At 36.9% G+C, this 13,886-nt stretch overlaps 1 protein-coding gene across 2 annotated transcripts in view; it reads right to left on the bottom strand.

Annotated features, from left to right (window-relative positions):
- The window catches only part of LOC135694042 (uncharacterized), a 68,187-nt gene that overhangs the window by 29,095 nt on the left and 25,206 nt on the right, over positions 1-13,886 (bottom strand). The window contains exon 1 of one of the 2 annotated variants that reach the window (XM_065212684.2): positions 4,755-7,868. The exons of the other annotated variant lie outside the window; for it this stretch is intronic. Coding sequence (XP_065068756.2) covers positions 4,755-4,844 — 90 coding nt within the window. The 5' untranslated portion in view covers positions 4,845-7,868. Of the gene's footprint in view, positions 1-4,754; positions 7,869-13,886 lie in introns of those variants that run through there. 2 annotated transcript variants of the gene reach the window in all.

The following is a 13,886-nucleotide window of genomic DNA, read 5'->3' as shown; positions in this document are numbered from 1 at the left end:
AAACTTCGAAGAAATTTCTTATGCCAAAATTTAGCCGATTTTGAGATACCGACAGAAGATCGAAAGAAAATGACAGTTACGAAAGAATTGCTGGTAGCTGGAAATTAATTTTTTGAAATGCCCTTTTACTCAAGCCCGCCCCCTTGCCCCTTGATCGTTCCGGCGTCCCTGTTTTAGACTGTCCTTATCAACCAAATCGTCTTATTAACAATGTTAATAAAAGGTTCGAAAAAGAGAGGTTTTTCATCAAACTAGTAAGTGGTGAAAACGAAAACCAGCAAACTTTAAAAATATTATCTTCCTTTTGCACAAAAAAATATTAGGGAAATGTTTGTTTAATCGGCATTTTAAAACTTTGAAGTCTGTCTTACCGTTACAAAGACGTGCAAATATTTCCTCAACTTGGGTCAATTTGTATTTTTTGCTTCCGTATCAAAACAGATCAAAGGAACCTAGAGAGCGAACGCACACGTTTTCGACACTAAATGTATTAGCATGGCACAACTAGATGTTTTCTTCAATTGTTTATGGTATTAGTATCTTCCATTTCTTTACACTTGCAGCCCAAAAGATCGAATGATTTGGCACACGCTTCAGTGCCGCGAAGCGCAAATGTTTGGTTGCGGCGCGTAACTGAATTTGACATAACTCCACGGCCAATTCAGAAGGTGCCGCCACGATTCAAGAAGGCTCAAAATCGCTGAACTTTAATATAAATTTAAGAATAATGCACGGCTCAAGCTTCATCAAGAATTAAGATTTTTGTTTATTAGACTTTTTTGGAAAACAAACGAGATTCACGATAAATGTTTTGAAATAGACGTATCTGGCCTTGGAGTCTTAGAACTATTATGCAACACCGTTGCACCTTGTGATCTTAGGCTCAAATAAAAAAGGTAAGAATATTGAGGCTCAGCAAAAAATTAGGCAAAAATATAAAAAAAGTTTGAACGGTACATAAGGTCACACCACTATTTATCAGATAGCGGCTTGGAAGTAGCAACATTGTCCCTGCCATTTTTCTCACAAGGGGGAAGTGCCCCTTTTCCGGGAAAATTACGTAAAACGCTCGCTTTTCCGGAAATTATTGTGACTCCTAATTTTTCTGGACTTTGCAGTTTTTAAACAAGAAGTGTTTCTAGCCATTAATCTAGAAAACTGGCATGGTTAAAAAACCTAAGAATTACTTAAGTAACATGATCCTTTGTAGTTCAGAATTCTAAAAACGGTTAGGTAATAAATACTCAATAAACATTTAAAAATTGCAGGGAAGGTTGCCATGAATTGTAATGGTCGGAAGGAAGTCGTATATACTGAGCGTGACCGCGTGATGGGAGATTTGAAGCCCAAAGGGAGGTTTACCTGTCTTATGAAAGGAATCGGAAACTCGTTCATGTTAATCCAACGTAAGTTAGTCTTAAATGAATAGCGGAGAGCGGATTCTCTAATAGCAGTGGGTAGATCTTTTGTATAAACGTTACGCAAAGTAATAGTTTCAGCATCATCTAAGCAACAATATTTTAGTGAAACTCCGCTACGCTGTGTCAATTGGCTCACTGCATAGGAATGCTTTTCAAAATATGATATTTGACAATGAATGAGCAGAACGGGTCATAAACTCTCTTTTTTATAAGAACCAGTAAATTTAAGTTCAGGCTGACTGTTCTTAATTTTTTCGAAAATCTGAGGCTAGATTGTTCTTAATTTGTTCTTAAATTAAGAGGGTGTAAGCAATGCTATTGCTAGCTTTTCGCTCTAAGGAGGTGTAAGGAAGTGAGTAAGACAGCCTTAATTTGCTGACAAATTTGAATATTCACCAAAAAAAGCACCCACACAATGCTAAAAATCCTCCATTTTGAGAAAAAACGTTGTTCAAAATTGCATTTTGCAGAAGCTCAGCCTTAGCTTGTTCTTTATTTGTTCTTAACTTTTGACCAGTTTTGAGGCTTGTGTTCTTATAAAATTGTTCTTAAATTGTTAATAAAATTGTTTCAAAATTGTTAAAAAAGAGTGTATTTTATAAAAATACAAATAACGATGCGCTTTTGCTGGTGAAAGGTTTACAGTCAGGTTGAAAGAACAACAACCTTAATGCTCCTCATACTCAGATGTTGCTAAAGAAATGATTAGTGATAGTAGTGATTGTCATTGTGATTATAATTATGATTATGAGAGTATTGTATTGTAGTGTTTTCTACCTAGCTTCTGAAGATAGCTTTAGGACTCTGAAAAGCTATGCTTATTGAGCAATGTCCAGGACCTTCTACTCAATGTGGCTACACTTTGTGACCCCTTTGCCTGGAATTACAGAGAGCTGGAGACTCTCCTCACTCTGAGAGAAATTGGGTAATGTCAGGGCCCTGAACCGAGGATCTTTGGATTTGTAGTCAAACCGAGGATGATTTCAGGCACTCAAAGTGAGGGACTAGCCTGGTTACCATAATTTGTGTTTTGTTTGGCTATTCATTACAATTCCTCCTTTGTTTGGAATTACATGCTTTCAATATTTATTCACTGTTCTATTGTGGATTATAAAATGTTTAATTATAATTCCATCAAAATTTTAACTTCCATGATAGAAAGTTCATATCAAGTAAATTGCTTACTGAAACAACTTGGCCCACTTTGCTCCAAGAAATAAGATAGTAAAAATTATAAAATTGCAAAAACAAGTATCCTCAGTAAAAGCAGTGGAAGAACTACAGAAGAACATTTGTCAGCCTAACTTGCATTCTACACAACAGTACAGTGGTTACTAGATGCTATTTATTGACTACTATTTAACTGAGTAGGATAAAAAAAAGTTTATTAGTAATCTATGATGTGCCAACAGTATTTGGGGAAGCCAAGAGAGCTTTGTTTCACCCCCTCCCCCACCCCTTAGGCACCACTCCGGATAAAAAGTTTAATGCATTTTTACAGCTAAGACTAAAATTTGATCACTCCAACCAAAAATCAGAATAAATGAAGGAAGCTGGAATTTTTGGTTTTACAGAAGTAAAAAAAATAGCATAATATATAAAGTATTTTTTGCCTGATACTATTCAGAAAAGGTTGGATAACAAAAGATTCCTCATATATAAAGTTTTTTTTCATCTAAACTTAAATAAAAATATTACTGAAAAATTGAGAGTTATCCAACATCTTATACTTAAGGACAGTTAAAAGAATTCTACAAACATTACTTCAAGCTAAAAATAAAAGTACTTCACATGACAAACACAGTATTCTTGCATCCTTAATTTGTTGAGTTTTGCACAGAGGCTCTAATACTGATTTTTAGAGACACAAAAAAATTCTATACCATACTCTGAACAGTTTTGTCACATTCCAGATTGCTGAAATTTGTTTCTCTGGAAAGATCTGCTTGACTTGCATTTTGAAAGCTTGGGATACTGTTGCATAATTGTGCAAGATCAAAGAAATGATTCTTGCAAGGATAAAACAAAAGCCTCTTATGGAAGCCTCTTCTGTAAAAAACTAGCATTATACACAACACTAAAAAAATGATGACACATTCCTTAAGAGAAAAATATTGTGTTTGTGGAGACAATGATTATTATGGCTAGCTGACGACAATTATAGTGAAAAGAATAATGAGCTAGGCAATCATTGTAATTGTGATGATGATGATTGTGACTTTGTTGATCTCAATTTAATATGGACTGACAAAATCATCTGAATACAAAAGTATTTGCCAGAAACTGTTAATAAGAAGTACAGTAAATCATTCTCCTAGGCGGAGGAAAGGAGGCTTTGATATTTCACTAAAAACCAAGAATTGACAGAACCCACCCCCTTGTCGAATTATCAGTAAATAAAAAGCAAGGAAACTGGAGGTGATGAAGTCATCAATACCGAAAAGAACAACCTCTTCCGTCATAACAGACAAGCTGTTGACTGAACCAGTCTAAAGAGAATCAATGTCGATGTGAATAGCAATAAGATGAAAGATCGACATTTCTGAATATCCCATATAAACATTCAAATAGAAATGGGAGAACGATTTAAATGGGAGAAAATTCATCAGCACAGTCAACTGATGCAACATTTCCGGGAACAGAACTAGATATCACCGTTTGACCGCAGGTCACAAAGTTATTTGGATCAAAAACGAAACAAATTTGCTATGACTAAGAAAATAGACATCTTTTCGCTTTTCAGTGTAACTGCATCTTCGAAGTCTGTTTCTGGTGTTAAAGAGAACGTCTGTATATCTACTATTCTAAAAATTTTAAAGATTGGGCGTAGGACAATTTTCTCAAAGTCGGTGTGATCAGTTTTGATGTTGGCCTATGTATGCGTGCTGGTGGTGTAGTTTACAGCTTGTGAATAGGATAAAATCTGCTCAAAATAACTAGACTGAAAGTGTGCGAGACTATATTGACCATTTGGAAATAAAACAACTAAATTATGTACTGCTCGCTTTGTATCTAGGTTTGCCTGGAACATCTGCTCTGAAATTTCGCACACACCAAAGCCGAAATGAGATGTGAACAAAGGTTATTTCAAAACATGAATATTTCAAAGTTTATCAACAGCACAGAAAACCTGCAGAGGTCGAAAAGGTCACGGTGTATTTTAAAATGAAGGCGAAATTACGATGTCTTTTCTAAGGCAACGCCGATAGGATGGCGGCCTTCCACATGAATGATATCTCGCTTGAACGAAATAATTTCAAGTGAACAAGACAAAACTATCTGGAAAAGGTCACTGATTAATTTGCTGGTTAATAATTATAAGACATCACTTACAACCATCCTAAGTTCGTTCTCCCCTGCGCTTGATCCATTCTGATCAGACGAAATTTTTCGAATAGACAGCTCAGACTTTTCCATAACCATTTTTGACCGCGAAATAGGTAAGAAAATGACTTAAAAACATAGATAAAATCACTTCAAAGGCCAGCAATGTTCAACGGTGCGGTTGGTGGCAATAGCATAACATATCCAGTCGTAGATTATCGTCAAACTAATCTTTCTCGATGAACGAAATCCTGTCGGTTACGATCTTGTTACACTCCAGTCGCGACTGACCACTGGCCGGGGGGAAGCCACCCAAGCAAAGACTTCATAACAATGGGGGAGAAAATGGTTTACATATCGGAGAAAATAACGAGTTTTTGTTTTGTTTACATTGACTCAACAGATTCAATGGGCAGAAGAGTAAAGCATGCGTCATAAAAGTGGCAGTGCAGTTTTAAACGTCCTTCAAAATAGAAAGCTTCTATGAGTAGTTGGGAATAACCAAACAAACGTAATGTGCGAAATGATTCAAAATATGAACGCTGGATTGCATTGATCAAAGTCATGCATTGATAAATCTATTCTGTTTTCTGAATACCTTTGAGAAAAAACTTTTCTACTTTTACAAAGTATTTGGGAAATAGAAGCATTTACACTAGTTTTTCAAAGAAGACATTCACGACGAATTTGTCCTCACAAAAACATGTGGAACTTTTTCTATTGCAATCAAGTTTTTGTAATAGATTAGATAAACTGTTGTTGAAATTCATTTAAAAAACTCCGTCTCATTAAACTACAGGTTCTTGTCACCTAGGGGTGATTTTGGCGAGTTTTCAATTTTATCGGAAATAAGTGGTGTCTCATATATTGAATGGGCCAGAACGCCCTCCTCCCCTTCTTCTAGAGCTCACTGACAATCGAGTTCACTATCTACATGCTAATAATTTATGAACAAACAAATCTGCAAAAATTTATAAAACAATACTGTTTGAGAAGGGAGATGGCGACACAAGCGAAAATGTGCAAAGATTTATTGTAATGTACTAAGATGTAAGGCAGGGAAAAACGAGGCAGTTCATTGAAAAATTACGAGGTTTGGAGAAGGGTGCCGCCATTAGCTCGCTGCGGTGCAGCACGGGGACGGATTTTAGAGGCAAGGATTGGGGAGTGTCATATAATGATTGGATATTGGAGCCACACCCTTCAGATGGCTAGCGAATGTAGGAAACGCCCATTTTTACGACTAACCTTTAACGATAAAATAAGAAGATAAACCAAGTGAAACATTTGCGTTCTGCATACTAAAAATTCATTTAACAGAATAAAAGCAAAATTGAACGAATGACAGAAAAGCATTGTAGGGTGTCGCAACCCCAACACCCCTGGTATGTGCGTCACTAGTGCAGTGTCTCACCTCTTTTCCAATTGCACATATACAAGCCTTATTTCAACCAAGATCACCCAAGTATCTTCAATAGCAGAACTGTAATAAACTTCGAAGTGACACACATTCTTTTGTACAGAAAAATTAATCTAACAGAGTTCACCGTACACGCCCGTCCTATATTTCGGTTTCTTCACAAAGAACCCAAGGCTTAATAAATTATTTAAAGAATTTCTACACGTGAGTAACAAACCGCGATTTTCATCTCACAACTTTGTGCGGTAAAATAACTTGAGAATAAGAATTTCGGTTTTGGAGTGTGTCGAAACAGTCTCAAGATAATCTTTCCAGAAACGCACAATACGAGTTTAGGAAACGCGTATGTTTCAAATGAAACTTGATAAATGCTTTTTAGAACTTTTTCTTAAGGTTGTGGAATATTCGTGAACTTTTGCCTAATTGACCTTGATAAAAACGACGTCAAGATAATATTAGGCAAGCCTTTTTACAGTTAGTACATCCAGAGCGTTTTATATGTCAAACAGAGGGTTTATTAAATCTTTCAGTTCTACACGGGCGACTACAACCATTGCCGAAACTACTTGGAATACCGAGCGATTTGCGTTGTGTTTTTATATTTTTCAATTCTTTTCCCAGATTCTCCTATTTCCGCACCCCCTCCCCTAAATAATGTCGATAATTTCGAAACATATCTTAGAAGTCGCAGAATGAAGGGCTCTTCCTAAACCCCTATGTCGTTTTGTCGTAAACCAACATTGTTCAAAGGGGGTGGCTGAATTTGCCGTTGGAAAATGACGTTAGTGTACCAAGCCTTTTGGCAACCATTGTAGCAGGGCTTTCACAACAAAGTTATAGCTATGACGATGTGGGTGAGTGCAGAATCACTGCTAGCATTTGGAAGACAGCCCCCATCCCCCTACTCGCACCCAACTGTCTAAATTACATGAGGTGAGGTTACACAAAGACAGCCTCGAATCGAGTGCTGGCAAAACTTTTCGATTTTACAACAAAGGAAACCAACGATAGCAAGTTGGAGTAGCGCCAGAATTTGAGTAAATATCTGATAGGATAATTGATCCAGAAAGAGTCTTTTTGGTGCTTTCTAATCACAGTACGCTAAGACTAGATGTGAAAAAACCCCTGGCGACAGAACTTAGAGCCTCGAGGTGGTAGAGAACTAAAAAGGTTATTTGTAGTGGTTTCGTATTTTGCATCATGTTCTGTTAACGGCTGCCAAAACAGAGAACAATTTCCGGATAGTGTAAATTCTTGATAAAGCTTTCTAATTCAATACCACAGTGAAATTCATTCTATTTTGAAAACTATTTATCAAGTGCAATCAAATATACTTTATATATTTCTTATACACGCTTTTTTTGTTATAAGGAACCACTTTACAAAGAACCTACTTTGAATCTCTATTATGAATCTCTGTTATGAATACTATAAGGAATCTCTATTAAATGTAAGGGCTTATTTAGTCAAAACAAATTAAGGAACTATTAAGGAACTTTTGGTACTACAATTTGATTATTTGAGGTCTACGAATATAGAACTTTTGGAACTAGGCCTTGAGGTAGGTTCCTTATATAAAAAAGCGTGTAATTCATCCAAACTTGTCAAAATATTCATTCAGTCCGTATTCAGAATGTTCATTGGGACTGACGTCATCAACTGAATTCGATTCAATGACGAATTTCGCCAAAAAATGACAAACCATTTAACCCTTTCCTGCATAATGTTGTTGCTCAACAACAATCTTTGGAAAAGTTGCTGTCGCTGCGCAGGAGACTAGATTTGTCTGAAAACCGTGTGGTCTGATTTGCCACAGGTAGTCTATATGAAAAGTTAATAAAACCTTTATTCTGGCGTTTTACATGAAGTATTGGTTTAGTTGAAGTTTTGGCCTAAACTGATTTCAGAAGGTGTCAACAGCCCAGGTTACAAACAGTCTCTGTACTAAGGTAAGCCTCTTTTTTGCATGATAAAAAATAATTTCTACTTCAGTTAACTTAGTTATACACATTTTCATGGTCGATCAGTGTATTTGTTTGTTATGTTAAATTCCAGGCATGTAGACATGATTGTTGTTGTACAACAACATCATGCTGGAAGGGTCATAATGGTGTACCGTTTATAGACATATTTTGATTTGTATCCAGCATACATATCGAGGTATTTTCTGAAGTCTTGTGGGAAATGGTTGTTCACGCAGCATAAAGGGAGGTAGGGAGGGTCTGGCTAATTGTTTGGGGGGTTCTGGGGGTAAGGGGGCTAGGGAGCCAGAGAGATTATTTTTAAATTTTTTGAACGGATATAATATCTTAGATAAGTTCAAGTTGTTTCAAATAAATCAGGAAAGATTGATTGAATTGTTTTATTTTCATCCCAGATAAACAAGGCTCAATTTGCAAGATGGCAAAGAGCATACCAACCACTTCGTTTTATGGAAGCAGGAGAACAACAATTCGAATAACGAATCATGGGGTTGAGGAAAAAGAAGCAAATTTGGGAATTATTGTCCCTGATGCTTTTAACAGTGATATAGAAGATGAAGAGAGTGATGAAAATGAGAACAATGATGTCATTATCAGAGGAGACATGAATATCAGTAATGATGATGATGGTGAAGACAGTGATGATTGTGATGATTATCATTATGATGATAATGAACATGGAGAGAACAATGTTTTCAGCTTCCCAGAGAACCCAGTTCCTGATAATGTAGTCAATACCACACCAGAAGGCACATCAGTTACCAGAAAATCAGCTACAAAAAGCAAAGCAACCATGAAAATCCCAATGCCAAGATGGCGCAAGAGGGAAGCTGCCGTGGTTAACAGTGTGTTCTGTGGAGAACCTCTACCAAGTCCACCCAATGAAGTTTTGACACCAATAGAATACTTCAAAAACTTTTTTGATGATCAGCTGATAGGTCACATATCTGAGCAGACAAACCTGTACTCTGTGCAAAAAAATGGATCGTCAGTTGCTACAACAGCTGATGAGATAGAGCAATATATTGGTATACTTCTGCTTATGGGTATTTACAAAATCCCTCAGTATAGAATGTACTGGTCAAGAGAACTGAACATTTCCAGCATTTCAGAAACAATGCCTGTAAACCGCTTTGACAAAATCAAAAGCTTTTTTCATTGCAATGACAACTCAAAAAATGTGCAGAGAAGTCACCCAGAGTTTGACAAACTCTTCAAAGTAAGGCCAGTGATAGATTCTGTTCAAAATAAATGTAGGAAGGTTCCACAAGAGGAAAAGCACTCTATTGATGAACAGATCATTCCTACAAAGGGCAGGTCTCCAATAAGGCAGTATATTCCCAACAAGCCACATAAATGGGGAATAAAGGTTTGGGCACGCTGTGGAGTCAGTGGCATTGTTTATGATTTTGATGTTTACACTGGTGCTTCTCCAAAGGGGAATCTAGATGAGTCATTGCAAAATTTTGGCGTTGGTGGTAATGTGGTGGCTCGCCTATCATCAACGATGCAAAGAAATGTTGGCTACAAGCTTTATTTTGATAATTACTTCTCTTCCGTCGCACTGATGCAGTATCTTCAAAAGGAAAGGATCTGGGCTGTAGCAACAATACGGGCAGACAGACTGAAAGGTGCAGAGAAAGTCCTAGAAGACAAAAAAAGCTTGAGCAAGAAGGGAAGAGGGTCCAGTGACTGGTGTGTTGATGCCAACAGTAATGTTGTGATTGTTCGTTGGATGGACAATGGAGTTGTTCAATTAATTTCAAATTACATTGGCAAAGATGATGGTTCCAAGGCTCAAAGGTGGTCAGCTAGAGAAAAGAAGTTTATAACTATATCTCGACCTCTGATGGTTGAAGAGTATAACTTGCACATGGGGGGAGTAGATTTATGTGACATGCTGATGGCTCTCTACCGGATAAGACTTCGCTCTAACAAATACTACATGCATATCATTTATTATTGTATTGGCGTGTCAGTCATCAATGGATGGCTTCTCTATAGAAGGCACTGCATGCAGCTAGGAATTCCAAGTAAAGATGAATTGACATTGATTCAATTTCAGTCCATGGTTGCAAATGCCTTGACACTTGCTGGGAAGAGCACACAGCCAAGAAGAGGACGGCCATCGATTACCCCCCCTCCAAAGAAGAAAACAAAATGTCATGCTGTAGCAACACCCATCAATGATGTTCGCTTTGATAATGTTGGGCATATCCCAGATTTTGAGGAGAAGCAACAGAGATGTCGTTACTGTCCTAAGGGGTACTCTGCAGTCAAATGTGTGAAATGTAAAGTTCATCTCTGCTTTGTACGAGGGAGAAACTGCTTCAAGAATTTCCATTCAAAGTGAAGATTAGGACCATTTGCTAGGCATTAACTGCAGTATGATAGGTTCAAGATTGTCAGTTCATTTAAGAGTTTTAAAGTTCATGTTGAGTTATTATAAAATATATGAACAGTATATACCTTCTGTTATCACTTGTACCACAACGGAATCAATATGTATGTAGAACAGCCCAGGGGGAGAAAGTGCTAATTATCAAAAGGCCAATCCTCTTTCCAAAAGCCCTATCTGAACTGAAAATTCAAATAATTGGCTATCTGTCTTAATAAAGTGTGTGGAAATATACAGAAAACCACATTTTTAGATATTTTGATATTTCATTATCAGCAACAACTTTATACCATTGCTGCATAATGTTGTTGTGGGACAACAATCTGACATGACATCATCTTCTAATAATAATGTCAAAATTGGTCTGAAAATAGTTCTCCACATCAAAATAAAACATTCTAGTGCAAAAAATTTTTTTTTTTTGGATTTAAAAAAATTAATGCAGGAAAGGGTTAAGCTCTGTTTACCTTACACAAACTAACGTGGGTTCGCCCCACGTTAAAACTAACCCAGGTTAGATTTTTGTAGTGTAAACGCAAACTAACCCAGGTTCGCCCCGCGTTAGTCAACCCATCTCGAAAGGTGGGTTCGTCCTAGGTCGAGCCTGGGTTAGTTTAGTTAAAGTGTAGGGTAAATAAACGCAAACCAGGGGCGAACCTGGGTTAGTTTCGATTAAGTGTAGGATAAATAAACGCAAACCAGGGGCGAACCTGGGTTAGTTTAGATAAAGTCTAGTGTAAATCAACGCAAACTTGGGGCGAACCTGAGTTAGTTTCGATTAAGTGTAGGGTAAATAAACGCAAACCAGGGGCGAACCTGGGTTAGTTTAGATAAAGTCTAGTGTAGATCAACGCAAACCTGGGGCGAACCTGAGTTAGTTTTTTTAGGACGCATGCGTAGTGATAGAAATGGTGCCAATTGCAAAACAATGCAAAGCGCGAATGAAAAGTTAGCATTCTGTCTATGCCACTTGACCATACAACTAAAAACTTTAAATTCGAAACTGGTGACATGGCTTATATTTTGCTGCTAATTTTTTATATTCTTTAATTTAAGTTGAAACAGGCTTCTGCTTTGACGCTTAAAGCAGTAAAAGATTACTGTTTGAGATAAAGTCTAAGTGGCTAAGCCACCCCCAACTCCCCCTCCTCCTCAGGGCCATCTCGGCTCTATACCTTTAACCATAGTTAATTGTGGCGTAATTCTGGCTTATGGAGTCCGCCACTTGCGATATCTAGTTTAAGAGAAGGCAACTCAAAAACACTTTTATTTGAAAAGAACGTCATTTTAAAACATTTGCTCTGCAAAAACTGTTTACTTTTGCGTGGTTGCTGTTGGAAAAAAGAGTAGCATTGCTTTGGAGATTACGTAGGGTGATATCCTGATAAACAACAAAAGTTGTTGTAATGCATTCTAAAATAAATTCAGTATTATCAGGAATTCCCACCCATAATTTCTAAAATGCTAAACAGTTAATAGAATACTTCAGCATTCGCCGCTCTTCAAACAACAACAGCAGCAAATAAAGGCATTGAGAAAAGTTATTGTACTGGAATGACGAGGGTGGCCTGCATCTGACTGAATATAGAAAAACGAATGTTTCAGTTAAGCAGTCTGTTTAGGTCAAGAAACGAATAAGAATACAGATCAATCCTTTGAAGTTTTTAACCATCACAGACTGACATAATCTATCTCCTAAGAGGACAATGTTGCTAAATATTGAATAAATAAAAGGATTTGCTCAAAGGGAATTAGCAAACTGTTACAAAGGTAAATAATTCACTCGACGTGAAACAGTTCTTTGTCTTGGTAAACCTATGAAGGGTTGTTTGGAATAAGTCCAATAACCAATACGCTATTATTGACAACAGAATGTTATTCTGCGTTTTAAACGAATAGGAACTAAACGGTCCTTTTGACTGATGACGAAGAAGTGGACGAGGAAGACGATGACATTATAGGCTAAAAATAATTGATAACCATTATTGTGATAATGATTATGTGTTAGATGATCGTAATGGTCGGTAATTATCATTTATAACGATGATATTATTTAGCCATGACATTGAAAACTAATGACAAATATTCATTAATATGATTAAATGATGATTATGATTATGATTATGATTATGATTATGATGTGTATGATGATGCTAATAATTGGTAATGAATATTTATAATGATGATATTGTTTGGAGATGAATGATGGATTAAGATAATTGATGACAAGTGATGATAAGTTCTTAATTTCGTTAGAATAAAATAAAGCATATAATATCAAAAAGGAAACTACTGAAACTTCAGAAAGTTAGCGAAGAGCATGTTCATAAGGAGAAAGCTTTACTGGCATTTTCTTGGTCAAGCCAGAATCTAGCAAGAATGTAGCATGATTGACCTAAATCAAACCGAATCAAAATAAGATAAAAGGTATCTTTTCCTATTGAAACCCTGGATGTCAGCGTCGACGAGATTTCAATAACAAATTAACGATTTCCAGGTATTTTTCAAAGGAAAACGAGGTTTTCAAATAAACAAAGTTGTATGAAATTTTCATGGAGTACAAATTATATTTCTTCAACGGACCTTTCACCTCAAATATTGCGATTTGTATAAATAGAGGTTGCACAATGAACTTTATTGCGAAGTGAATTTCAAAAAATCTTAGCAAAGCTACTAGAAAGAGCATATATTAGAAGATTGGGGGGGGGGCACCGGCCTCCATTACCACAGGAACCTACGCCTTTTTTGGACCTCTAGAATTGCAGTAATACTTTAAAATAAAACAACCGGTTCGTTAGCATAAAAATAGCCTTAAGAGGTAATCATCCTGTTGTTAATCTAAAACACGTAAGCATGTTCATTAGGCCTGGCCCAACCCAACACAGGGCCCGCCACACGAATTTGGAAGTGGGGGGCCAAGGCTAAAAAAGTTGGGGACCAAGGCTTCTTACCTGTTTTACTGCAGCTTTTAAACTACTTGTTTCGCAAGAAAGTGGGGGGGGGCATGGCCACCCCGGCCTCCCCGGTGGCGCGGGCCCTGCAACAGGAAGATGTGTCCTTGCAGTTGACCGAATCCTTCTACCTACATTAATCATATGTAGACTTATTTGCAAATCTGCCAAATCCACAAAACGTGCTCCATCTATTAAAAGGGAATTCATCATCTTAACACTATGACACTAATGATACACTGAGATCGAATCCAATAGATTGGATTTTCAAATAGATTAGGCTGTATCAAAGAACACAATTGCATGTTGTTTGTGAAATGTCTAGATGACAGTTTAATGTCATAAAGACTAACAATGTAAAGATTTCTCAAAAATTTATCTATAGCAAAA

This window comes from Rhopilema esculentum, chromosome 11 (assembly GCF_057945365.1).
Source record: "Rhopilema esculentum isolate cy_ngs chromosome 11, ASM5794536v1, whole genome shotgun sequence".
Classification (NCBI taxonomy): Eukaryota; Metazoa; Cnidaria; class Scyphozoa; order Rhizostomeae; family Rhizostomatidae; genus Rhopilema; species Rhopilema esculentum.
This window is presented reverse-complemented; position numbering and strand designations above follow the sequence as displayed.